The sequence below is a fragment of the Papio anubis genome, chromosome 16, assembly GCF_008728515.1.
Source record: "Papio anubis isolate 15944 chromosome 16, Panubis1.0, whole genome shotgun sequence".
NCBI classification, from domain to species: domain Eukaryota; kingdom Metazoa; phylum Chordata; class Mammalia; order Primates; family Cercopithecidae; genus Papio; species Papio anubis.
The window spans coordinates 77,983,466-78,008,141 of record NC_044991.1 but is presented as its reverse complement, the minus strand read 5'-3'; the positions used below and the strand labels follow the sequence as shown (position 1 = coordinate 78,008,141).

Sequence of the window (24,676 nt, the reverse complement as noted above, 5' to 3'; positions counted from 1 at the left end):
CAGCCTGTGAGCCGATGAATGCCCTCGCTGTTCTCTGCAGCCCCCTGGGCCTAAACTGCTTCACTCAGAGGGGAAGGAGGCGAGAGGCTCACTTTAAGTGACATTCAAGGAAGGACCAGTGGAGATGGTGAGTGTTGTTTTTTTTTTTTTTTAAACAAACACCTGCAAATCATGGTTTTCACTGTCTTTTCCCACATCCCCTTTCTCACAAAGTGGCAGTGCAAACTTCCCAGCTGGGAATGCCCAGACATTGAAGAGGGGCTGGCCCTGCTCACCAAGGGGCTGGCACAAAAAAAAAAAAAAAAAAAAAAAAACCCAAAAAGGTCCCCACCCATTATCTTCTCTAACTCAACAAATGGAAACTCCATCGTCCCCTTGCTCAGGCCAAATACTTCAGAGCACTCTCAACTCTTCTCTCCCACCTCCCACCCCAACCAATCTGCCAGCAAATCCTCTCAGTTCTACCTTCAAAATGTCTCTACCCAAATCCAACTACTTCACTCTCTCTCCCATACAACCAAGCACCATGGCACACGGCACCATTGTCTCTTGCTAGGACTGGTGCAGTAGCCTGCTCACTGGTCCCAGCTTCCTGTTCTCACTGCCCTTCAATCTGCTCTGTGCAGTCCTGTTAAAACAAAAGCCCTGGCTGGGCGCAGTGGCTCACGCCTGTAATCCCAGCACTTTGGGAGGCCGAGGCAGGCGGATCACGAGGTCAGGAGATCGAGACCATCCTGGCTAACACGGTGAAACCCCGTCTCTACTAAAAAATACAAAAAAATTAGCCGGGTGTGGTGGCGGGCGCCTGTAGTCCCAGCTACTCGGGAGGCTGAGGCAGGAGAATGGCACGAACCCGGGAGGTGGAGCTTGCAGTGAGCCGAGATCACGCCACTGCACTCCAGTCTGGGTGACAGAGCGAGACTCCGTCTCAAAAAACAAACAAACAAAACAAACAAACAAACAAACAAAAAAAGCCCTCCCTGCCCCAAATCCTCCACTGTACCACTTTGCACTCACAGGGATGGCTGCAATCACAAAAATGGAAAATGATGAAGGCTGGCAAGGATGTGGAGGAATTGGAAGCCTCACGCACTGCTGGTGGGAAGGGTACAATTGTGCAGCTGCTCTGAAAACCAGTCCAGCATCTCCTCAGAAGGAACACAGAGTCACCTTATGATCAAGCAATACGCCCACCACTTTGTCCCAGAACTTTGGGAGGCCGAGGCAGGCAGATCACTTAAGTGCAGGAGTTCAAGACCATCCTGGGCAACATAGTGAGACACCGTCTCTACAAAAAAAAAAAAAAAAAAATACAAAAATTAGCCGGACACGGTAGCATGTGCCTGTATTCCCAGCTACTTAGGAGGCTGGGGTGGGAGAAGCACTTGAGCCCAGAAGATCAAGGCTGCTGTGAGCCATGATGGCACCACTGCACTCCAGCCTGGACGACAAAGCAAGACCCTATCTCAAAAAAAAATAAAAAATAAAAATAAAAAAGAAATGAAAACATGCTCTCACAAAAACTTGTACCATATTCATGACAGTCAAAAAGTAGAAAAGGCTAGGTGTGGTGGCTCACGCCTGTAATCTCAACACTTCGGGAGGCCAAGGCAGGCAGGTCACTTGAGGTCAGGAGTTCGAGATCAGCCTGGCCAACATGGCGAAACCCCGTCTCTACTAAAACTACAAAAATAAGCCGGGTGTAGTGGCACAAGCCTGTAGTCCCAGCTACTTGGGAGGCTGAGGCACAGAATTGCTTGGGGAACCCGGGAGGCGGAGTTTGCAGTGAGCTAAGATTGCGCCACCCCGCTCTAGCCTGGGAGACAGGGCAAGACTCCATCTCAATTAAAAAAAAAGAAAAAAGTGTAAACAATCCAATGTCCATAAAGTGATGAATGAACAAACAAAATGTGGTGTATCCATAAAATAGAGTATCATTTGTCCATAAAAAGTAATGGAGCACCAGCATGCACTACAACATGGATGATCCTTGCAAACATGATGCTAAGTGAGAGAAGCCAGGCACAAAAGGTCACACATGACATGATTCCACTTATAAGAAATGTCCAGGCTTGGCACAGTGGCTCACGCCTGTAATACCACCACTTTGGAAGGCCAAGGCAGGCAGATCACTTGAGATCAGGAGTTCGAGACCAGCCTGGCCAATATGGCAAAACCCTGTCTCTACTAAAACTACAAAAAGTAGCCAGGCGTGGTGGCACGAGCCTGTAGTCCCAACTACTTGGGAGGCTGAGACACAAGAATCGCTTGAACCCTGGAGGTGGAGGTTGCAGTGAGCCAAGATCGTGCCACTGCACTCCAGCCTGGGCAAGAGAGCAAGACTCCATCTAGAAAGAAAAGAAGGAAGGGAGGGAGGGAGGAAATGTCCAGAGATAGGCAAATCCACAGAGACAGAAGTAGATTCGTGGTTGCCCCTCTGCATGGAGTGGCAGGGAGAGGAGAAGAGGGAATAACTGCTAATGGTGATGGGGTTTCTTTTTTGGGTCATAGAAATGTTCTGGAATTAGGTCATGGTGATGTCTGCACAACACAGTAAATATACTAAAAGCCAACGAACTATATACTTTAAAATCATACATTTATACATGCATTATATACCAACTGTTTTTTTCTTAGAGACCTGTCTCATTCTGTCATCCAGGCTAGAGTGCAGTGGTAGGACCGTAGCTCACTGCAGCCTCCAACTCCTGGGCCCCAGGGATCCTCCCGCCTCAGCTTCATGAGTAGCTGGGACTACAGATGGGCACCACCATGCCTGGCTTCAATTTTTTTAAGAGTCCTCCCTCATCTTCCACCCACTCAGAAAACACCTAATGGGGGCCTCCCCAGCTGTACCCCATCTGGAGCCTCCGCCTCCCCCTGATCTCACTGCCTGTTGCTTATCCCCACCCACAACACTAGCCACAGCCTCACCGCAGGGCCTTTGCACCTGCTGTTCCCTTTACTGGTGAAAGTTGTCTCTCACTTCCTTCTAGCTTTTGCTCAAATATTTCTTCCAGGTGAGGCTTTCCCTGACCCTATAGCTCCCCTACTCCCCATCCTCCTGCCCCAATTTACTTTTCTCTTTAGCATTTATCACCATCTAATATACTATCTATTTTTCTCAACTTGTTTCCTGTCATCTTCCCCACCAGAATGAAACCTCTGGGGGACACAGGTTTTTGTCTGTTTTACTCGTCTTTCAATTCCCAGAGCCTAGAACAAAGTCTGGCAAATAAGAAGTACTTGTGTTTCAAAGGCAGCCCTCCAACTCCCTCCCATCCCACATGTGCTTTTGCGAAAGGACCTTGCAGCTCCTCCAGTGAAGAGGTGGGATCCAATCCTTCCCACCCCCGAATCTGGGCTGGCCTGTGACTTGCTTAGACCAATAGGATGTGATGGGAGCAAGACTCTGTGACTCCCAGGTCTAGGCCTCGAGAGACCTCAAAGCTTCTGATTCACCCTCCGGGAAGCCAGAAGCCACATAAGGAAGTTCAGGCAGTACCACAGGGCAACTATATTAAATAACTACTTAACTGTACATTTTAAAATAAGTTAGAGGTCCTAGCCAGAGCAATCAGACAAGAGAAAGAAATAAAGGGCATCCAAACTGGTAAAGAGGAAGTCAAACTGTTACCATTTGCTGATGACATGATCGTATACCTAGAAAACCCTAAAGACTCCTCCAAAAAGCTGCTACAACTGGTGAATGAATTCAGCAAAGTTTCAGGATATAAAAACCAATGTACACAAATCAGTAGACTGCTATACACCAACTGCAACCAAACTGAGAATCAAATCAAGAACTCAACTTCTTTTGCAACAGCTGCAAAAATTAAATTTTTAGGAATTTAACCAAGGAGGTAAAAGACTTCTACAAAGAAAACTACAAAACACTGATGAAGGAAATCATTGACAACACAAACAAATGGAAACACATCCCATGCTCATGGATGGGTAGAATCAATATTGTGAAAATGACCACACTGCCAAAAGCAATCTACGAATTCAATGCAATTCCCATCAAAATACCACCATTGTTCTTCATGAACTAGAAAAAACAATCCTAAAATTCATATGGAACCAAAAAAGAGCCTGCACAGCCAAAGCAAAACTAAACAAAAAGAACAAATCTGGAGGCATCACATTACCTGATTTCAAAATATACTATAAAGGCTGGGCGCGGTGGTTCACGCCTGTAATCCCAGCACTTTGGGAGGCTGAGGCAGGTGGATCGCTTGAGGTCAGGAGTTCAAGACTAGCCTGGCCAACATGGTGAAACCACGTCTCTACTAAAATACAAAAATCAGCCAGCCGTGGTAGCGCACACCTGGAATCCCAGCTACTGGGGAGGCTGAAGCAGGAGAATCGCTTGAACCCAGGAGGTGGATGTTGCAGTGAGCCGAGATCGCGCCATTGTACTCCAGCCTGGGCAACAAGAGTGAAACTCCATTTCAAACAATAAAAAAAAAATTGAAAAATTTTTTTAAAAATAGGCATATAGGCCAATGGAACAGAACAGAGACCCAGAAATAAACCCAAATACTTACAGCCAACTGATCTTTGACAAAGCAAACAAAAACATAAAGTGGAGAAAGGACACCCTTTTCAACAAATGGTGCTGGGATAACCGGCCAGCCACATGTAGGAGAATGAAACTGGATCCTCATCTCTCACCTTAAACAAAAAATCAACTCAAGATGGATCAAACACTTAAATCTAAGACCTGAAACCATAAAAATTCTAGAAGATAACATTGGAAAAACCCTTCTAGACATTGGCTTAGGCAAAGACTTCATGACCAAGACCCCAAAAGCAAATGCAATAAAAACAAAGATAAATAGATGGGACTTAATTAAACTAAAAAGCTTCTGCACAGCAGAAGAAATAATCAGCAGAGTAAACAGACAAACCACAGAGTGGGAGAAAATCTTCACAATCTATGCATCTGACAAGGGATTAACATCCAGAATACTAAGCAAGAAAAAACAATCCCATCAAAAAGTGGGCTGAGGACAATTCTCAAAACAAGATATACAAGTGGCCAGCAAACATATGAAAAAATGCTCAACATCACTAATGATCAAGGAAATGCAAATCAAAACCACAATGCGATACTACCTTACTCCTGCAAGACTGGCCATAATCAAAAAATCATAGATGTTGGCATGGATGCGGTGAAAAGGAACACTTTTACACTGTTAGTGGGAATGTAAACACTTCTACGCTGTTAGCGGGGATGTAAACTAGTACAATCACTATGGAAAACAGTGTGGAGATTCCTTAAAGAACTAAAAGTAGATCTACCATTTGATCCAGCAATCCCACCCCTGGGTATCTTGAAGTCATTATATGAAAAGATACTTGCACATGCATGTTTATTGCACCACAATTAGCAATTGCAAAACAATGGAAGCAGCCCAAATGCCTATTAGTCAACAAGTGGATAAAGAATATGTGGCATATATACATATAGATATCATGGAATACAACTCAATCATAAAAAGAAACGAAATAATGGCATTTGCAGCAGCCTGGATGGAAATGGAGACGATTATTCAAGTGAAGTAACTCAGAAATGGAAAAGCAAACATCATATGTTCTCACTCGTTAAGTGGGAGCTAAGCTGTGAGGATGCAAAGGCATACAAATGATACAACGGACTTTGGGGACTTAGGAGAAAGGGTGGGAGGTAGGTGAGGGATAAAAGACTGCACATTGGTTACCGTGTACTCTACTTAGGTGATGGTTGCTGCACCAAAATCTCAGAAACCACTAAAGAACTTATTCATGTAACCAAACACCACCTGTTCCCCAAAAACCTATTGAAATTAAAAAATAAAATAACTTAAAGTCCAGGCATAGTGGTCCATGCCTGTAATCCCAGCACTTTAGAAGGCTGAGGCAGGCAGATCACTTGAGATCAGGAGTTCAAGACCAGCCTGGGCAACATGGTGAAACCCAATCTCTACAAAAAAATAAATAAATAAATACAAAAATTAGCTGGGTGTGGTGACACATGCCTGTAGTCCCAGCTACCTGGGAGGCTGGGGTGGAAGGATCGCTTGAGGCCAGGAAGTGGAGGGTGCAGTGAGCAAAGATTCTGTCACTGCACTCCAGCCTAGGTGACAGAGTGAGGTCCTGTCTCAAAAAAAGAAAATAACATAACTTAAAGAGTATAACCGGGCTGGGTGCGGTGGCTCACGCCTGTAATCCCAGCACTTTTTGGGCAGGCAGATCACCTGAGGTCAGGAGTTCAAGACCAATCTGGCCAACATGGTGAAACCCCGTCTCTACTAAAAATACAAAAATTAGCCGCGTGTGGTGGTGTGCGCCTGTAATCCCAGCTATTTGGGAGGCTGAGGCACAAGAATCATTTGAACCCAAAAGGTGGAGGTTGCAGTGAGCCAAGATCATGTCACTGCGCTCCAGCCTGGGCAACAGAGTGAGACTCAGTCTCAAAAAAAAAAAAAAAAAAAAAGAGTATAATTGGACTGTTTGTAACTCAAAGGATAAATGCTTGAGGGGATGGATAGCCCATTCTCCATGATGTGCTTATTTCACATTGCACGTCTGTATCAAAACCTCTCATGTACCCCCTGAATATATATACCTACTATATACCCCCAAAAATTAAAAATAAAAATAATAAAATTTAAGAAAAAAAGAAGTCCAGGCAACTCTTCTGCAAAAGCCAGTGAGTGAGGCCCTAGAGGTTGAGAGGCCACATGGAGGAGAACTGAGATGTCCCAGCCAATAGCCAGCACCAACTGCTAGACACATGGGCAAGGCCATGCTGGACTGCCAGGGTGGCCAATCCTCCAGCTGAACGCAGTCCATGCATGAACCCTATGAAATGGCAGTTGCTTGAAACTGCTAAGGTTTAGGGTAGTTTGCTACCCAGTGATTGGTAATCAGTACAGTGCTCATGAATATTCATTGTAGAAAAGAGAGGAAGATGAAAGGGAGAAAGAGAGAGGAGGGAAGGGGAGGATGTGTACTGCCTGGAAGAGGTGTGGCCTGAGAACAGCAGCCTGGGCGGCCTTAGTCCCAGCCTTGCATTTTATGCTGTGTGGTCTCAACTGCACCTCTGACCATCCCTGTGCTTCTGACTCCCCATTTGAAAATTATGAGAAAAACAATCCACAGACTCTGTCTCATGACAGAAGCTAAGGAAGTCTACTAAGTCACTTCTCTGGGTCACTCCCAGTGAGACGCCACCTCCCTTTAAAAGGACCCTCCTAGGGTCTCCAAACTCAAATGACACCAAAGCCATGCAGGTAATAAATACCAGAGAAGTGGGCTGTGCTGAAGACTGTTTTCTGCAAACTGTTTATTTTCAGTTTCCCACTTTTTTTTTTTTTTTTTGAGACGGAGTCTCGCTCTGTCACCCAGGCTGGAGTGCAGTGGCGCAATCTCAACTCACTGCAACCGCTGCCTCCTGGGTTCAAGCGATTTTCCTACCTCAGAGCCTCCTAAGTAGCTGGGACTACAAGAGCACACCACCACGCCTAAGTTTTGTATTTTTAGAAGAGATGGAGTTTCACCATGTTGGCCAGGCTGGTCTTGAACGACTAACCTCAGGTGGTCCGCCCGCCTCGGCCTCCCAAAGTGCTGGGATTACAGGCATGAGCCACCACTATGACCAGTTTCCCACTTTTGACAGAGAGATTTCACTTCTAAGAAAAATAGCAGTGCAGGTGGGATTATAAAGAGCAGCTGATGTTCAGCCTCCAGGTCAGGGAGACAACAGGGAGGGGTGGAGACTGTAGCAAACAGAAGACCACAGGCCCTATTTAAATGGGGTGGCTGCTACTGGGCCCCAGCTTGTGCCAGGTAGGGATGTGCCAACCCTGCTTTGTTCAAGACAAATGGCAATCCAGATGTTTATGCAAATTCTCTCCGTTTGAAAATGTTCAAAACTAGCCTGATAAGTTAAAAAACACCATGACGGCCAAATAAAACTGTCTGTGGGCTGAATGTGGCCTTCAAGCCTCTGGCCAATCTGTGTTTTTAAAACACAAACACACATGAAATACCAGAACAGGCAAATCTACAGAGATGGAAAGGATATTCGTGGTGGGGGGTTGGGGAATGACAGATAACGGTGCAGTGTTTCTTTTTGGGGTCATAAAAATGTTCTAAAATTGGTTGTGGTTGATGGTTGTACAACTCTGTGAATATCCTAAAAGCCATCACATTATACACTTTAAACAGGTGAATTGTATGTATGCAAATCACATCTCAATAATGCTGCTTACACACACACACAGAAGAATCTTAGCATAGCAAGGTCCATTCAGCCCAGGCAGAAAAAGCATCCTCATCTCTATGCACAAGATGAAAGGGATGCAATGAACGTTGAAAGATCCTGGAAGCCAGGGAGCAAATGAAGTGATTCTCTGAGTAGCATTAGATTTGAACTGCAAACCAGGAAGGAGCTGGTGGGTTAAACAATGACCCACCGCCCGGAGAAGAAACTCAGGAACTCTTTCCTCTCAGGTCCCCAAAGCAAGATAGAGTTCCCATCCTGGTCCCGAAAGGACCCTTGATCTTGAGGTTTGAGGTTTGAGTGTCCAGAAAGGGCTGACTACTCTGCTCTAAAGTCATGCAGACCCTGACTTCCAGGAAGGTTAATTTGGCAACAGTAACCAACATTTAAAATGCAGGTGCAGTCTATGGCCATACTGCCCTAACCACTCAATCTTGTCTAAAATGCATGTGCCCTTAGACACAGTAATACACCTCCTAGGTATTTATCCTACATATTTGCATAAATGCAAAATGATGTATGTGCAGAGATATTTATTGCAGGACGCTTTGTGACAGCAAAAAATTCCACATAACTTAAATGTCTGTCAGCAGAGGAATGGTTACCTAAAGTGTCATTCAGACACAATGAAATTCTGTCTAACTGCTGAAAATAATCAGGTAACTCCTGTGCATTAATATAAAAAAGATCTCGAAAAATGTGTGAAAAAAGCATGAGGCCGGGTGCAGTGGCACAGTGGCTCACACCTATAATCCCAGCACTTTGGGAGGCCCAGGTGGGCAGATCACTTGAGGTCAGGAGTTCGAGATCAGCCTGGCCAACATGGTGAAACCCCGCCTCTACTGAAAATACAAAAATTAGCCAGGTGTGGTGGCACACGCCTGTTATCCCAGCTACTCGGGAGGCTGAGGCACAAGAATCACTTGAACCTGGGAGCCGAGATCACGCCACTGCACTCCAGCCTGGGTGACAGAGTGAGACTCCATTTCAAAAAAAAAAAAAAGGCTTAATGCAGAGAGGGGAGGTGGCAGGAGGTAGGGACTTCCCTGTCCTACCTGCCCAGAAGGGGGACACAGGAAATGACCGGGCTCTGCAGGAGAAGCGCGGGGCTGAGGACCGGAGGAGGCAGGCAGGGCTCTCTCATCCCTCCATGGCCACAGGGTCTTTCGGATTTGTAACATGTACATACATTTTTAAATCTTTAAGACAAAAGTTTTTTAAAAAAACAAAACCAGCTAAGTGTGGTAGCTGACACCTGTAATTCCAGCACTTTGGGAGGCTGAGGTGGGAGGACTGCTTAAGCCTCCTGATACAGGGAGATCCTGTCTCTAAAAAAAAAATATTTAAAAAGATTTAAAAAATAGAAAAAAAAACTCCAATTTACTTTATTTTTTACTTATTTATTATTATTTTTTTCTGAGACAGAGTCTCACTCTGTTGCCCAGGCTAGAGTGCAGTGGTGTGATCTCAGCTCACTGCAACCTCCGCCTCCCAGGCTCAAATGATTCTCTTGCCTCAGCATCCTGAGGAGCTGGGATTACAGGCACGTGCTACCACGCTTGGCTAAGTTTTGTATTTTTAGTAGAGACAGGGTTTCGCCATGTCGGCCAGGCTGGTCTTCAACTCTTGACCTGAGGTGATCCACCCGCCTCGGCCTCAAAAAGTGCTGGGATGACAGGCGCGAGCCACCGCACCCGGCTCCAATTTACTTTAAAAAAAAAAAACCACAAGCCATATTCCCCACCACAGCTGCAGCAAAGGAATAAATTCAGATCCTAAAACAGCTTAAGAGAACTGGTGGCTCGTTGAGACCATGTCGTGGTTGCCCCCAGCATGCGCAGGTGCAGCGAGTGAACACCGGGCTTCCACGCCTATGTAAGGCAGAGCTGGTGAGTGAAAATCCTTGCTCTTCAGCCCAGTTGGAGGGCTGAAATTGCCCACTTCCAAGCATGGCATACAACTGTAACTTATGCAAGTGTAACCCATGCAAGTGGGTCACCCAAATGCAAGCCCTCAAGGACCAAGACACCTCTCATGCCACCTTTCACAGTATCTGCACCCAGTACCTGCTCAATAAAGGTCTGTACAATTAGCAAATGATCGTAGCTAATGCTCCCAGACCACCTAAAATGGGCAGAACCCTGCTAGGAGACCACAGTATGGGATGAGAAGGCAGGCTGGACAAGGCAGGGAGCGAGGCACTGGACACAGCCCCCAGATCTGCACCAGCCCAGGGAGCTCCAGAGCCCATGTCCTCCCACCTCTCTGCCCTGTCTGACCAGGGCAGGGTGTTGGGGGTTCACACACCTGTAAGGGATGTGTCCTTAACCAAGAGGCACCAAGCACCGAGGACACAGCAGCAAGCAGGACAGCTGGGGTCCCTGCCCTCAGGGGTCTGACGCTGGAGGTGGGGCACTCACAGACACTGGAGTGGAGTCCACATCCATGGACACGAGCCTGCGACCCCAGCAGGGTCCAGGCCAGGACAGGTGGGCAGTTCCAACCAAGCTGGCCGTCAGAATCATCTGGGGTGGGGGTGGTGTTTAGAAGTCCAGATCCCCTGGCTGGGCGCAGTGACTCATGCCTGTAATCCCAGCACTTTGGGAGGCCAAGGTAGGCAGATCACCTGAGGGCAGGAGTTTAAGACCAGCCTGACCAATGTGGTAAAACCCCATCTCTACCAAAAATACAAAATTAGCCGGACATGGTGGCAGGTGCCTGTAATCCCAGCTATTTGGGAGGCTGAAGCAAGATAATCGCTTGAACCTGGGAGGCAGAGGTTGCAGTGAGCTGAGATTGCGCCATTGTACTCCGGCCTGGGCAACAAGAGCGAAACTCTTGTCTCAAAAAAAAAAAAAAAAAAAAGAAGTCCACATCCCTATGCCTGCATGCCTGCTAAATAATCCGTTATTATAATCCACCCCTCTCTATAATCCATTTTCCACCAGCCCCCAGAGTGATTTTCCAACAGACCAATCAGACCAGGAAACTTCCAGGCTTAAAATCCTCCGGGAGAGATTTTATAATTCCAGTGACCAGGCTGCACCCACATCAATTAAATCAGAATACTCAAGGATGGGGCAGGCAATCAGTATTTTTCTTTCTTTTTTCTTTGGAGTCTAGTCTCACTCTGTCCCCAAGGCTGAAGTACAGTGGCATGATCACAGCTCACAAGCTGGGACTACAGGCGTGTGCCACCATGCCTGGCTAATTTATTATTTTATTTTGTAGAGATGTGGTCTCAATCTCCTGAGCTTAAGCAATCCTCTCACTTCAGCCTCCCAAAGTGCTGGGATTGGAGGCATGAGATACTGCATCTGACCCCAGCAAGTATTTTTGCATCCTCAAAGGATGCCAAAGTTTGTAAAGTTTGAGAACTATAATCTGTATTACTGCTGAACCACGCCCATACCCTACCCCACCCGAGAAACTGATTTAATTGAATCTCCTGTTTACAGATGCATGAAAATACATATTTTTTGCCTTCTGTTTTTATTTACAGAAGACGGCAGCACACACACATGCCCCTTGCACCTCTCACTCAGCACTCTGTGCTGAACGCTGCTGTGCACGGGCACAAGTAGCGCTGACTCCTGCCACAGCCGCTACTGCTCCACTCATCAGAAGCAATGCTATGGCACTGGCCCGCACTGATGGGCACTGGGCTGTTTCCAATCTTTGGGAACGTGTTTTGTTTTGTTTTGTTTTTGAGACAGAGTCTTGCTCTGTCACCCAGGCTGGAGTGCAGTGGCACGATCTTGGCTCACTGCAACCTCCACATTCTGGGTGCGAGCGATTCTCATGCCCCCGCCTCCTGAGTAGCTGGGACTACAGGTACACACCCCCACACCTGGCTAATTTTTGTATTTTTTGTAGAGACTGGGTTTTGCCATGTTGGCCAGGCTGGTTTCAAACTCCTGGCCTCAAGTGATTGTCCACCTCAGCCTCCCAAAGTGCTGGGATTACAGGCGGTGTGAGCCACCATGGCCAGTCAATGTGTTTTGTTTTGTTTGTTGAGATGAAGAGTCGCTCTGTCGCCCAGGCTGGAGTGCAGTGGCACAATCTCGGCTCACTGCAAACTCTGCTTCCCGGGATCAAATGATTCTCCTGCCTCAACCTCCCAAATAGCTAAGATTACAGGTGCCCACCACCACGCCTGGCTAATTTTTTTTTTTTTTTTTTTTTTTTTAGTAGAGATAAGGATTCACCATGTTCGCCAGGCTGATCTCAAACTCCTAACCTTAACTGATCCACCCGCCTCGGCTTCCCAAAGTGCTGGGATTACAGGCGTGTGCCAACATGCCTGGCCTAACGTGTTTGTTTTAAGGCTTCTGTGTGACGCTGAGGGTCGGCCAGATGGGAAACCTTCATCCAAGGCTCTAGGCAGACCCTCACCCAAAGCAAGACCACGTCCTTTGATGAGAGGCTGCCAGAGCCCTGAGGAAGGCTCCTTCCGCTCCTGGGCAAGTTTTGTGGGTAGAAAGTCAGGCACATCTGAGAAAAGCTGCCTCTCCCAGCACATGCCTTGGCCCTGGCTCCTCATGCCCCAGAAGGTTCTGATGAAGGGAGGCGGCCAGCCGGTCCTTGTCCACCTGGATGGCGCAGCACCCATCTCTGGTCTCCCTGCTGCCGCTGCGGTCCCCCAATACATTCTAGCACCACAGCCACATGGCCATGAATCTTTTCATTTATTATGTTTGAGACAGGGTCTTGCTCTGTCACCCAGGCTAGAGTGTAGCCTCAAACTTCTGCACTCAAGTGATCCTCTTACCTCAGCCTCCCAAAGTGCTGGGACTACAGACATGAGCTATCACGCCTAGCACAAGTTGACAAATCAGAACCTGTCCTTTATGCATTACCCTGGAACAGAATTCAGACTCCTCCCCTGGGGACCTAGGCCCTGGTGTGGCCCTACCTCCCCCAACGCCCCTGTGGTCACTGAGGTCCCTCCCCTCAGGTACCTCCCGGTCCCTCATCTTTCCCCTGTGGCCAGGCATCTGCTGTCACATCTTTGCCCTCCGGTCCTTCCCATCCTCTTTCCCCTCAGTCCCTATAACCCCTCAGGTGTCTCCTGCATGGCATTTATCATCATTTAGTCACTCTGTTTGTCACTAGCCTGCTTATCTTCCTCCCCACCTGCAACACCAGGTACCATGCCTATCTTGCTGGTCTCGCCCAGTGCCTACAGCAGAATGGCACAATGCAGGTTTGTCATACAATTTAGGGAACTGGCCAGGTGTAGTGGCTCATGCCTGTAATCCAGCACTTTGGGAGGCTGAGGTGGGCAGATTGCTTGAGCCCAGGAATTCAAGACCAGCCTGAGCAACATAGCAAGACCCCATCTCAAAACAAAATTTAAGGAATAAATAGTGGAATTACATCTTTGAGACAGTGGACCATACCCTGGAGTCCCCCTAACAGATTTTTTTTTTTTTTTTTTTTGACAGAGTCTCGTTTTTGTTGCCCAGGTTGGAGTGCAGGGGCACAATCTCAGCTCACTGCAACCTCCACTTCTCGGGTTCAAGCAATTCTGCCTCAGTCACCCAAGTAGCTGGGATTACAGGCAACCTGCCACCATGCACAACTAGTTTTGTATTTTTAGTAGAGACGGAGTTTCATCATGTTGGCCAGCCTGGTCTCAAACTCCTGACCTCAAGTGATCCACCCATCTTGGCCTCCCAAAGTGCTAGAATTATAGGCGTGACCCACCACGCCCAGCCCCCCACCATGGACTTCTAATCCAGCATCCCAAACTTGAATGCCCAAAGGGGACCAGCAGGTCACACAAGGATGAGACATGTTGGCAAGTTTCCCATGGGTGCATCATGTTTGCAGGTTGGAAGTAATATTCTTAGCTTATGCAAAGAAAACTCTTCTCCTACATTTTTTTTGAAACTGAAGGCCATCTTTGGCTAATTTACATTTTTCTACTTTTGTCCAGGTACAGAGTTTGGAGAAATATTTCTCTTTTCTCTCATTCTGACTATAGAAAAATCAAAAGTTCGCCAGGTGCGGAGGCTCACACCTGTAATCCTAACACTTTGGGAGGCTGAGGCAGGTGGATCACCTGACGTCAGAGGTTATAGACCAGCCTGGCCAACATGGTATAACTCTGTCTCTACTAAAAATACAAAAATTAGCTGGGCGTGGTGATGCATACCTGTAATCCCAGCTACTCGGGAGGCTGAGGCAGGAGAATCGTTTGAACCCAGGAGGCAGAGATTGCAGTGAGCTGCGATTGCGCCACTGCACTTCAGCCTGGGTGACAAGAGCAAGACTCTGTTTCAAAAAAAAGGGGAAGTTCAAACCAGAAAGAGGGGTGGCAGGGAACTGGTTGAACAGAAAACCCGAGGCCCAGGAAATAGTAACTCACCTGCCAACCCAGCTCAAGGCACCCCCCTCAGCAGCTTCTCCATCTGGGGAAGGCAGTGTGAAGTCCAGGGAGAGCTTGTGTGCCCTCACTTGCCCCATCTCCTGCTGCTCTGCCTCCCACAGCTGCTCTTTTCTCCACCCCCAAAAACCCCCTGCTTCATCCCATCCCGGGGCTTTTGTAAGAACTGTTCTTTCTGCCTGGGATATTTTTCTCCTCAGCCAGCCAACTCCTATTTAGGCTCAGGGCTCATCCTAAGACAATGCTGCCTCAGGGAAGACCTCCATGACTGCACCGAGACAATAACTTTCTGTTCACCCTCCTGAGTCTCTGCACACACAGGTGCCCTATCACACATCCACCCATGTCGTGTGCTTTGTAGCATTCATTACAATTTAGAGGTCTTGCTACGGTTTCATTTTGTTTTCTCTTTTGAGATGGGTCTCCCTCTGTCGCCCAGGCTGGAGTGCAGTGATGCGATCTCAGCTCACTGCAACTTCCATCTCCCAGGTCCCAGGTGATCTTCCCACCTCGGCCTCTCTAGTAGCTGGGACCACGGGCACATACCACCACGCCCAGCTAATTTTTGTAGAGATGGGATTCTGCCATGTTGCCCAGGCTGGTCTCGAACTCCTGGCACAAAGGATCCGCCCACCTCAGCCTCCCAAAGTGCTAGGATTACAGGCGTGAGCCACTGTGTCTGGCCTTGTTATGTGTTTACTGTCTGGCAGTGCCACGGGGGAAGGGCTTTGTGTGTCTAACTGCCTGTGGCGTCCCCAGCTCCAGGAAAGACTTGGCACATACCGAGGCTGAAGGTGCTGAATGAAGCAGGCCCCACTTCACTGGGAGGCCCAGGCCCCCTAAGGCTGGGGTTGGCTGGACTGAGATTTCTACTGCTCCACGGAAGAGGCAAAAGTGCCCCTGGGAGACAGGCTGGTGGGAGAAGGCTGCTGTCCAGGCCTGTTCGCAAACCAGGTTTCCCTTTTCCTGCTCATCTGCCCACCTGGAAACTGTTCCAGCCTGAGGATCTGCTAATGAATTAAGCTTTAAAAGTGGAGGCTGCACGTGACTGTGCTCTGGCGCAGTTTCTGTTTCTTTTGGTAAATAAAGTTCAACAAGCGCTTTAAGTGGGTTATTGCTGCACGGAGCTACAGGGAGTTGAGGCTCTTTACTACACGTCCCTTACACATGTGCATAATCAAACGCGTGACTCAGTTAAAGAGAGCCCTGAGTGAGAAAATGAAATTAATACATGCAGTTTCTCTTAAAGATTATTCCTAATAGAGACAAAATGAAGCTGGGGCTTAGCCACTGGGCAAAATGACATGAAGCTGCTGAGAGTAAGGGAGAGAAGGAACAAGAAATGCACTCAGGATGCTAAAGGCAGTGAAAAGTCGCAGACAACCTAAATGTCTGTGCCAGAGTCCCTGGGACACTAGACCAAAGTATGCTTGGGGAGCGTGCAGCCTCCCCCAGGACGCTGCCTGGCAAAACGCAGCAGCCCCGAACCATTTATGAATGATTCATAAATTACGGTCCATCCACACAACGTCATTTATGCTGTGCGAGCCTCTGTTTGCTGAGCTATAAAATCAACATAACACCATCCTAGTCACCGGGTCACTGCCATGACACAATGACATAAGCCATGAACAGAGTTTGGCAAACTGGTGCCACACAGGATGTGCTCAGGAATGGGAGCAATTACCGTTTCATCATGGGACACTAGGAAGCCAGAGGGTGACGGAGACCTAGGCTCTCCAACATGGCAGCCACATGTCTCATGGGACTACTGAACACTTCAAATGTGGTCAGTCCAAGCTGAGATGGACTGAAAGTTCAGTATCAAAAGCCTGATTTTGAAAACTCAGGACAAAGAACAGAATGTAAAATTTCATTAACTTTTTACTGTTGATCACATGTTGAAATATTTTGGGGAGACAGAGAGAGAGAGAGAGATATTTTTTTGAGACGGAGTCTCGCTGTGTCACCCAGGCTGGAGTGCAGTGGCGCGATCTCGGCTCACTGCAAGCTCCGCCTCCCGGGTTCATGCCATTCTTCTGCCTCAGCCTCCCAAGTAGCTGGGACTACAGGCGCCCGCCACCACACCCGGCTAATTTTTTGTTTTCTTAGTAGAGACGGGGTTTCACCATGTTAGCCAGGATGGTCTCGATCTCCTGACCTCATGATCTGCCCGCTTCGGCCTCCCAAAGTGCTGGGATTTCAGGCGTGAGCCACCGCGCCCGGCCTGGATATATTTTTATTTTTTTATTAACTAGAGACGGGGCCTCACTATGTTGCCCAGGCTGGTCTCAAACTCCTTGGGCTCAAGGGATCTTCCAGTCTTGGCCTCCCAAAGTGCTAGGACTACAAGCGTGAGCCACTGCACCTGGCCCAGATATACTGTTATTTTAAATATATTAAAATTACTTTCACCTGTTTCTTTTCTTTTTACTCTTTTGGTTTTTGTTGTTGTTTTGTTTTGTTTTGTTTTGTTTGAGATGGAGTTACCCTCTTGTCGCCCAGGCTCGAGTGTAATGGCACAATCTCGGCCCACTGCAACCTCCGCCTCCCAGGTTCAAGTGATTCTCATGACTCAGCCTCCCAAGTAGCTGGGATTACAGGCATGTGCCACCACACCCAGCTAATTTTATATTTTTAGTAGAGACAGGGTTTCTCCATGTTGGTCAGGCTGGTCTCAAATTCCCGACCTCAGGTGATCCACCCGCCTTGGCCTCCCAAGGTGCTGGGATTACAGGTGTGAGCCACCATGCCTGGCCTTTTTTTTTTCTTTTTTTTTTTTGAGACAGTCTCACTCTATCACCCAGGCTGCAGTGCAGTGGCATGATCTCAGCTCACTGCAACCTCCGCCTCCCAGGTTAAAGCAGTTCTCGTGCCTCAGCCTCCCGAGTAGCTGGGATTACAGGTATATGCCGCCACATCTGGCTAATTTTTGTATTTTTAGTAGAGACTGGGTTCCACCGTGTTGGCCAGGCTGGTGTCAAACTCCTGGCCTCAAGTGATCTGCCTGCGCTGGCCTCCGAAAATGCTGGAATTACAGATGTGAGCCATGGTGCCTGGCTACCTGTTTCTTTTTCATGTAGCTTCTGGGACACTAAAACTTGCATAGGTGGCCAGGCACAGTTGCTCACACCTGTAATCCCAGCACTTTGGGAGGCCGAGGCGGGCAAATCACCTGAGGTCAGGAGTTCGAGACCAGCCTGACCAATATGGAGAAACCCTGTCTCTACTAAAAATACAAAAATTAGCTGGGCATGGTAGTGCACGCCTCTAATCCCAGCTTCTCATGAGGCTGAGGCAGGAGAATCACTTGAACCCGGGAGGCAGAGGTTGCGGTGAGCCTAGATCATACCATTGTACTCCAGCCTGGGCAACAAGAGCGAAACTCTGTCTCAAAAAAAAAAAAAAATTGCATAGGTGGCTCACATTTGTAGCTCCAATTATATTTCTGTTGGACAGTGTTTATGGATACATGCTCATGTTATTTTTAATTTTTAAATTTTTTTTTTTTTTTTTTTTTTTTTATCTTTTAACATTTTTGTAGAGACAGGGGTTTTCCTGTGTTGCCCAGACTGGTCTTGAATTCCTGGTCTCAAGTGATCCTCCCACTTCAGCTTCCCAAGTCGCTGGAATTACAGGCATAAGCCACTGTGCCCTGCCTCCATGCTATTTTTAAAATTGAGATATAATTCACAAACCACAAAATTCACCCTTTTAAACGTGTACAATTCAGCAGTTTTCAGTATATTCACAAATTTGTGCAACCATCACAACTAACATCCAGAACATGTTCATCACACCAGAACGAAGCTCCATACCTTCCCATTAGCAGTCCCCACCCATTTGCCCATGCTATTTTGAGTAAAGAAAAGCAAGTTGCAGGACAGTATTACAGCAGCACGTGAGGTTTCATTTAAAACGAATATAGATGGGCCAGGCATGGTGGCACACTCTTGTAATCCCAGCACTTTGGGAGGCTGAGGCCAGAGGATCTCTTGGACCCAGGAGTTCAAGACCTGGGCAACATAGTGAGATCTTGTCTCCATAAAATAACTTTGTTTTAAAAGTTAACCTGACATGGTGGTACACACCTGTGGTCCTGGCTATGTGGGAGGCTGAGGTGGGAGGATCACTTGAGCCCAGGAGGTTGAGGCTGCATTGAGCTACGACTGCATTCCAGCTTGAGTGACAAAATGAAACCCTGTCTCAAAAAAAAAAAAAAAAAAAAAAAAACAACCTAAAAAACGAAAAACTTCTGTTCAAAAAATATTTTTAAAATATATGGAGATGGCCGGGCATGGTGGCTCACACCTGTCATTCCAGCACTTTGGGAGGCTGAGGCAGGCGTTTCACAAGGTCAAGAGATAGAGACCATCCTGGCCAACGTGGTGAAACCCTGTCTCTACTAAAAATACAAAAAGTAGATAGGTGTGGTGGCATGCGCCTGTAGTCCCAGCTACTCCGTAGGCTGAGGCAGGAGAATTGCTTGAACTCAGGAGGCGGAGGTTGCAGTGAGCTGAGATCGTGTCACTGCACTCCAGCCTATATATGGAGAAAAATAAAAAGAAAAAAGAAAAAACATATATATATATATAAAATACCAAGTTCACTAGGAGTTAAAAATATCTTTAATATATATGGAAAGTATATAGAAAAAATATTATATATATATGGAAAGATATTTTTATGTTTTGTTTTTTTTTTTTTTTTTGAGAGGGAGTTTTGCTCTTGTTGCCCAGGCTGGAGTGCAATGGCTGATCTCAGCTCACTGCAACCTCCACCTCCCAGGCTCAAGCGATTCTCCTGCCTCAGCCTCCCAAGTAGCTAGGATTACACGCCCGGCTAATTTTTGTATTTTTAGGAGACAGGGTTTCGCCATGTTGGTCAGGCTGGTCTCGAACTCCAGACCTCAGGTGATCCACCCTCCTCGGCCTCCCAATAGTGCTGGGATTACAGGCGTGAGCCACCACGCCTGGTGAAATAGATTTTTTTTTTTTTTTTAACATGTCTCACTCTGTCGCCCAGGCTGGAGTGCAGTGGCATGATCAAGCCTCACTGCAGCCTCAGTCTTCCCCGTCCCCCATCCCCATCCCAAGCAATCCTCCTTCCTCAGCCTCCCAGAATGCTGGGACCACTGGCGCAAGCCAATGCTCTGCCTAGACAGATACAGATATATAGATATCTACATTTGTAAAGGCATTTTAAATGTCCGGAATGATTTATACCAAACTGTTAATGCTGGTTTTCTAAGAAAACTAGAATTGGGATGGGAGAGAAAAGAGAAAGGGGTGCATAGCCTTTATTTTAAATACTCCTGTACTGCTTTTGTGGTTTAAAAAGAGAATGGGTTGAATTTCTGGCCGTAAATAACTCCTAGTGAACTCGGGTAAATAACTTTTTCACAGCACCGTCGACAGATGCCTCCAGCCGGAAGGTAGAGGGTCTCGTTTTAGATCTGCTTTTCACTTGGTGCTTTTAAAATAGAAAGCGCAGACAGAGGCGTGGTGTTTTCGCTCCGAGCTGCAGCAGCGCAGCGCGGCCTCAGGACTCCCCGCACAGCCGCAGCCTGCGGCGCCGCTCGGCTGGGGCACCGCGCTCGGAGGTAGCCGGGGCAGGGGCGGTCCCGGGGTCCGCCTCTCTCAGGGCCGGCCTGGCAAAGGGCGGCGCCTCGGGACCCGGCGGATGCTGGTGTACCTGGGTGGGGAGGGAAAGCGAGCCTGGGCCTCCGGGGCCCGGTGTCGCCCGGAGCAGGGAGCAGGGGCGACCCGCTGCGCATCTCTGGGTGGCGCCCCTCAGCCACAGTTCAGGAAGGGGGGAATCCCCGGGCCCCCCATTCCGGGAGCTAGAGGATGCTCCGGGGAAGCCGAGGATCCGGAGCCCGGACCCCCAACCGCGAGAACCCTCTCCTCCAACTCCACAGCCCCGTCCCCTACCTCGGCCCCAGGCTCGGGCGTCAGGAAGAGCGCGAGCTCCCGCGCTCCGCTGCGCACGGGCTCCGGCCGATCGGCGTTCACGAGCAGCATCAGGAGGGCGGCGGGGTCGGGTTGGCGGAGGCTGCCTGGGAGCCCGTGGTTGCGCCCGGGCCTCGGAGCCCCGCCCCCGGTCCGCTGCATGCTCCGCGGCCCGCCTGGCGGAGGCGGGGCAGGTGCGCTGCCGGCGGTCGCGGCTCTCAGCTCCAGGAGCGCCGGGCCGAGCGGGCAGCGCCACCCAGTGGCGAGCGGCGCGCGCTGCGCCCGCCCCCGCAGCACCTGGGCACCAGTGCTTTGCAAACTCGCTTGCAGATGGCAGTCACCTGGAGCTCTTTTAGAATTTCCCAAGCCCGGACCACACCGTATCTGGGTTGGGACCTGGGTATCAGGATCTTTTGATGTTTGGTAGGTGGTTCCAATCAGATTGTTGACCGAAAGCTAAATTTGAGAGCTACTGGGGCAAGCCACCCCTCCTCTTCGGAATCCCGGTAGAGTACGGGCTCCCGGCCCCCGCTGTACAATAGAATCCCCGGGGAGCTTTTAAAAGCCCGGAAGCCAGTCCTCGCACCGGGCCGATTAAATCGGAATCCTTCGGAGTGGGGCTTAGGCATCGGTAGTTTCTAAAGCTCCCCGGGTGATTCTAACGGGCGTCCGGGTTAGAGAGGCGCTATCTTAGAGGAAGCCCAAAGCCGCCCGCTCCCCTCCCGTTCCCATCCTGCTAAAGCATCTAGTTTGCATCGGGCAGAGGGTCCTGGAGTTGAGGGAAGGCCGAGTGTGACGGTCCTCGTCTTCCTCTTCGGTGCAGCTTTTAAATAAGCTTCACCAGGAAACTATTGAGCGCACTAAATTTGACAGCCGCCCCCCACTCCCTCCACGCTCTCGGAGGCTGGCCTAGATAGACCCTTTACAGCCCTGGGGCTGAAGAGAGCGAGGTGCGCCCCATCCCCCACCCCAGCAGTGCTAATGAGGAAAGTACTAAAAGGCAAATAGGTACAAGAAAGGTCTGAAGTTTAAATTTTTCGTTTGATGACTTTGATTTTTATTTTTAATTATTATTATTTTTTTTTGGAGATGGACTCGCTCTGTCGCCCAGGCTGGAGTGCGCGATTTCGGCTCACTGCAACCTCCACCTCCTGGGTTCAAGCAATTATCCCCCTCCCTCAGCCTTCCGAGTAGCTGGGATTACAGGCCCATGTCACTATGTCTGGCTAATTTTTGTATTTTTTAGTAGAGACGGGGTTTCGCCATTTTGGCCAGGCTGGTCTCGAACTCCTGACCTCAGGTGAGCCACCTGCCTCGGCCTCCCAAAGTGCTGGGATTACAGACGTGAGCCACCACCCCCGGACTGCTGACTTTTCTTTAAATGTTAAATCGCCTTAAAAAAAAAAAAAAAGGAAAAAGAAAAAAAAAATTAAAATTGCAGGGTGTGGTGGTGCGCAACTGTAGTCCTAGCTAGTGGGGAGGCAGATGCAGGAGGATTGTTTGAGGCCAGGAGTTCTTGGATACAGCGAGCTCCGATCGCACCACTGCACTCCAGCCTGCGTGACACAGTGAAAGCTTGTCTTTTGTTTTTTTCAAAAAAAAGAGGGGGCTGGTATCAAGGGTGCAAATAAATACATAGGACGTCCCACACCTTCCTCTCCATTAAGTCTGAATTTATATTGTAGTTGGCCACCCTAGGTAGGGGCCTAAACAACACATATTTGATCTGCCTTTTGTGTAGTACATCACAATTCCCACTTCCAAATCTGCCCACTGCTAATTTCTCCCTATTCAAATATCCAGGCCTTCAGGCCAGTCATTTTCTGGAAAATTCTTGGCATAGACTTGGGCCCCAAGTGCTTAAGGGTTTTATAGGAACTCACTGAGCCCACACTTGGCCATTTGTCATTGTCATGATTTCCCTGATGCTCTGAGCCCTCCTCGCCATCCCCTGGGAGCCGGTCTTAGACCCTCTTCGCTCTTGCCTGCTGGCTGGGCATCTCCCACAAAGAGTCCAGGACTGGCCTCAGATCACCAAATTGACCTGAGCACAGCAAACTTCTCCTGGTGGATAAATCTCAGAAACATAAAGCTAAGGAAGGAAAGCCGTGTTGCAGAAGGCTCTGTAGGGCACTGTGCCATTAGCACAGTTTTTAAAACATGCAGAACCACACTATAGATTGTTTATGGACACCGACAGATGGAGCAAAAGTACAAAGCTGTGCATGGGAACGATGCACCCCATGTTCCAAAAGTGGTTACTTTAGGGCCTGGGAGAAGACACTGGGGAGGGGTATGGGAGGGATTTCTTTTTCTTTTCTTCTTCTTCTTCTTCTTTTTTTTTTTTTTTTTTGAGACAGAGACTCACTCTGCCGCCCAGGCTGGAGTGCAGTGGCAATCTTGGCTCACTGCAATCTCCATCTCCCGGGTTCAAGCAATTCTCCTGCCTCAGCCTCCCGAGTAGCTGGGATTACAGGAACAAGCAACACCAAGCCCGGCCAATTTTTGTATTTTTAGTAGAGATGGGGTTTCAACATGTTGGCCCAGCCAGTCTCAAACTCCTGGTTTCAAGTGACCCACCAGTCTCGGCCTCCCAAAGAGCTGGGATTGCAGGAGTGAGGCACCACGCCCAGTCCAAGAGGGATTTATTTATTTATTTATTTATTTTGAGACAGAGTCTCGCTTTGTTGCCCAGGCTGATGTGCAGTGGCACAATCTCAGCTCACTGGAACAGCTGCCTCCTGGGCTCAAGTGATCCTCCTGCCTCAGCCTCCTAAGTAGCTGGGATTACAAGCACATGCCACTACGCCTGACTATTTTTTTTTTTTCTTTTGAGACAGAGTCTCTGTAGCCCAGGCTGGAGTGCAGTGGCACGATCTCGGCTCACTGCAACCTCCTCCTCCCGGGTTCAAGTGATTCTCCTGCCTCAGCCTCCTGAGTAGGTGGAATTGCAGGCACCCACCACCACGCCCGGCTACTTTTTGTATTTTTAGTAGAAACAGGGTTTCATCATCTTGGCCAGGCTTGTCTCGAAGTCTCGACCTCAGGTGATCTGCCTGCCTTGGCCTCCCAAAGTGCTGGGATTACAGGCGTGAGCCACCGCACCTGGCTACACCTGACTAATTTTTTGTATTTTTAGGAGAGATGGATTTTTGCCATGTTGGCAAGACTGGTCTTGAACTCCTGACCTCAGGTGTTCAGCTGAGAGGGACAGCTGAACGTTTGGAACGTTTTATTTCTTCAGCTGCTGTTTGTAACAATATCAAAACTGTGTAAATGTCTAAAATGACTCATTTAAAAAAAAAAAAAAAGCCAGCCTGGCATGGTGGCTCACGCCTATAATCCCAGCACTTTGGGAGTAGGAGGCCGAGGCGGGCAGATCTTGAGGCCAGGAGTTTGAGACCAGTCTGGCCAACATGGCGAAACTCCTGCATCTACAAAAAACACAAAACTTAGCTAGGAGTGGTGGCACACGCCTGTGGTCCCAGCTACTTGGGAGGCTGAGATGAGAGGACCACCTGAGCCCAGAGGTCAAGGCTGCAGTGAGCCGAGATCACTCCACTGCACTGTAGCCTGGGTGACAGAGCCAGGCCCTGTCTCAAAAAATAAAATAAAAAAGAAAAAGAAAATTACCTTTATCAAAAAAAAAGCCTGGGATATTAACTAAAAGTGCTAATTGCCCAAATCCTCTTCCCTGGGGAGAGAGGAGGTCTGGGGAAGGGGTCTCTGCGTCCTTTGCAAGTGTCCCAGTGATTCATACCCTGGGCCAGGTTGGCTCGTTGAGAGTCATTTTGTTTCTAACCTTTTTTTCTGAATGTGTGATTGTAGCTTAGAAATACTTTGCTAAGGGAGAGGGGAGGGATAGCATTAGGAGATATACCTAATGTAAATGACGAGTTAATGGGTGCAGCACACCAACATGGCACATGTATACATATGTAACAAACCTGCATGTTGTACACATGTACCCTAGAACTTAAAGTATAAAAAAAAAAAATACTTTGCTAAAAATATGGATGCCCACAAGCCCCCCCACCAGACGTTCTGAATCAGGCTCTTTGG

At 48.3% G+C, this 24,676-nt stretch overlaps 1 protein-coding gene across 3 annotated transcripts in view; it reads right to left on the bottom strand.

Moving 5' to 3' along the window:
* The window catches only part of BCAS4 (breast carcinoma amplified sequence 4), an 84,858-nt gene extending 63,700 nt beyond the window's left edge, over positions 1-21,158 (bottom strand). The window contains exon 1 of one of the 3 annotated variants that reach the window (XM_021920933.2): positions 20,597-21,158. In XM_021920933.2, coding sequence (XP_021776625.1) covers positions 20,597-20,776 — 180 coding nt within the window. In that variant the 5' untranslated portion in view covers positions 20,777-21,158. The remainder of the gene's footprint in view (positions 1-20,596) is intronic. The other 2 variants (XM_021920932.2, XM_003904614.4) reach the window with 2 other exon arrangements.
* Between the last annotated feature and the right edge of the window lie 3,518 nt (positions 21,159-24,676).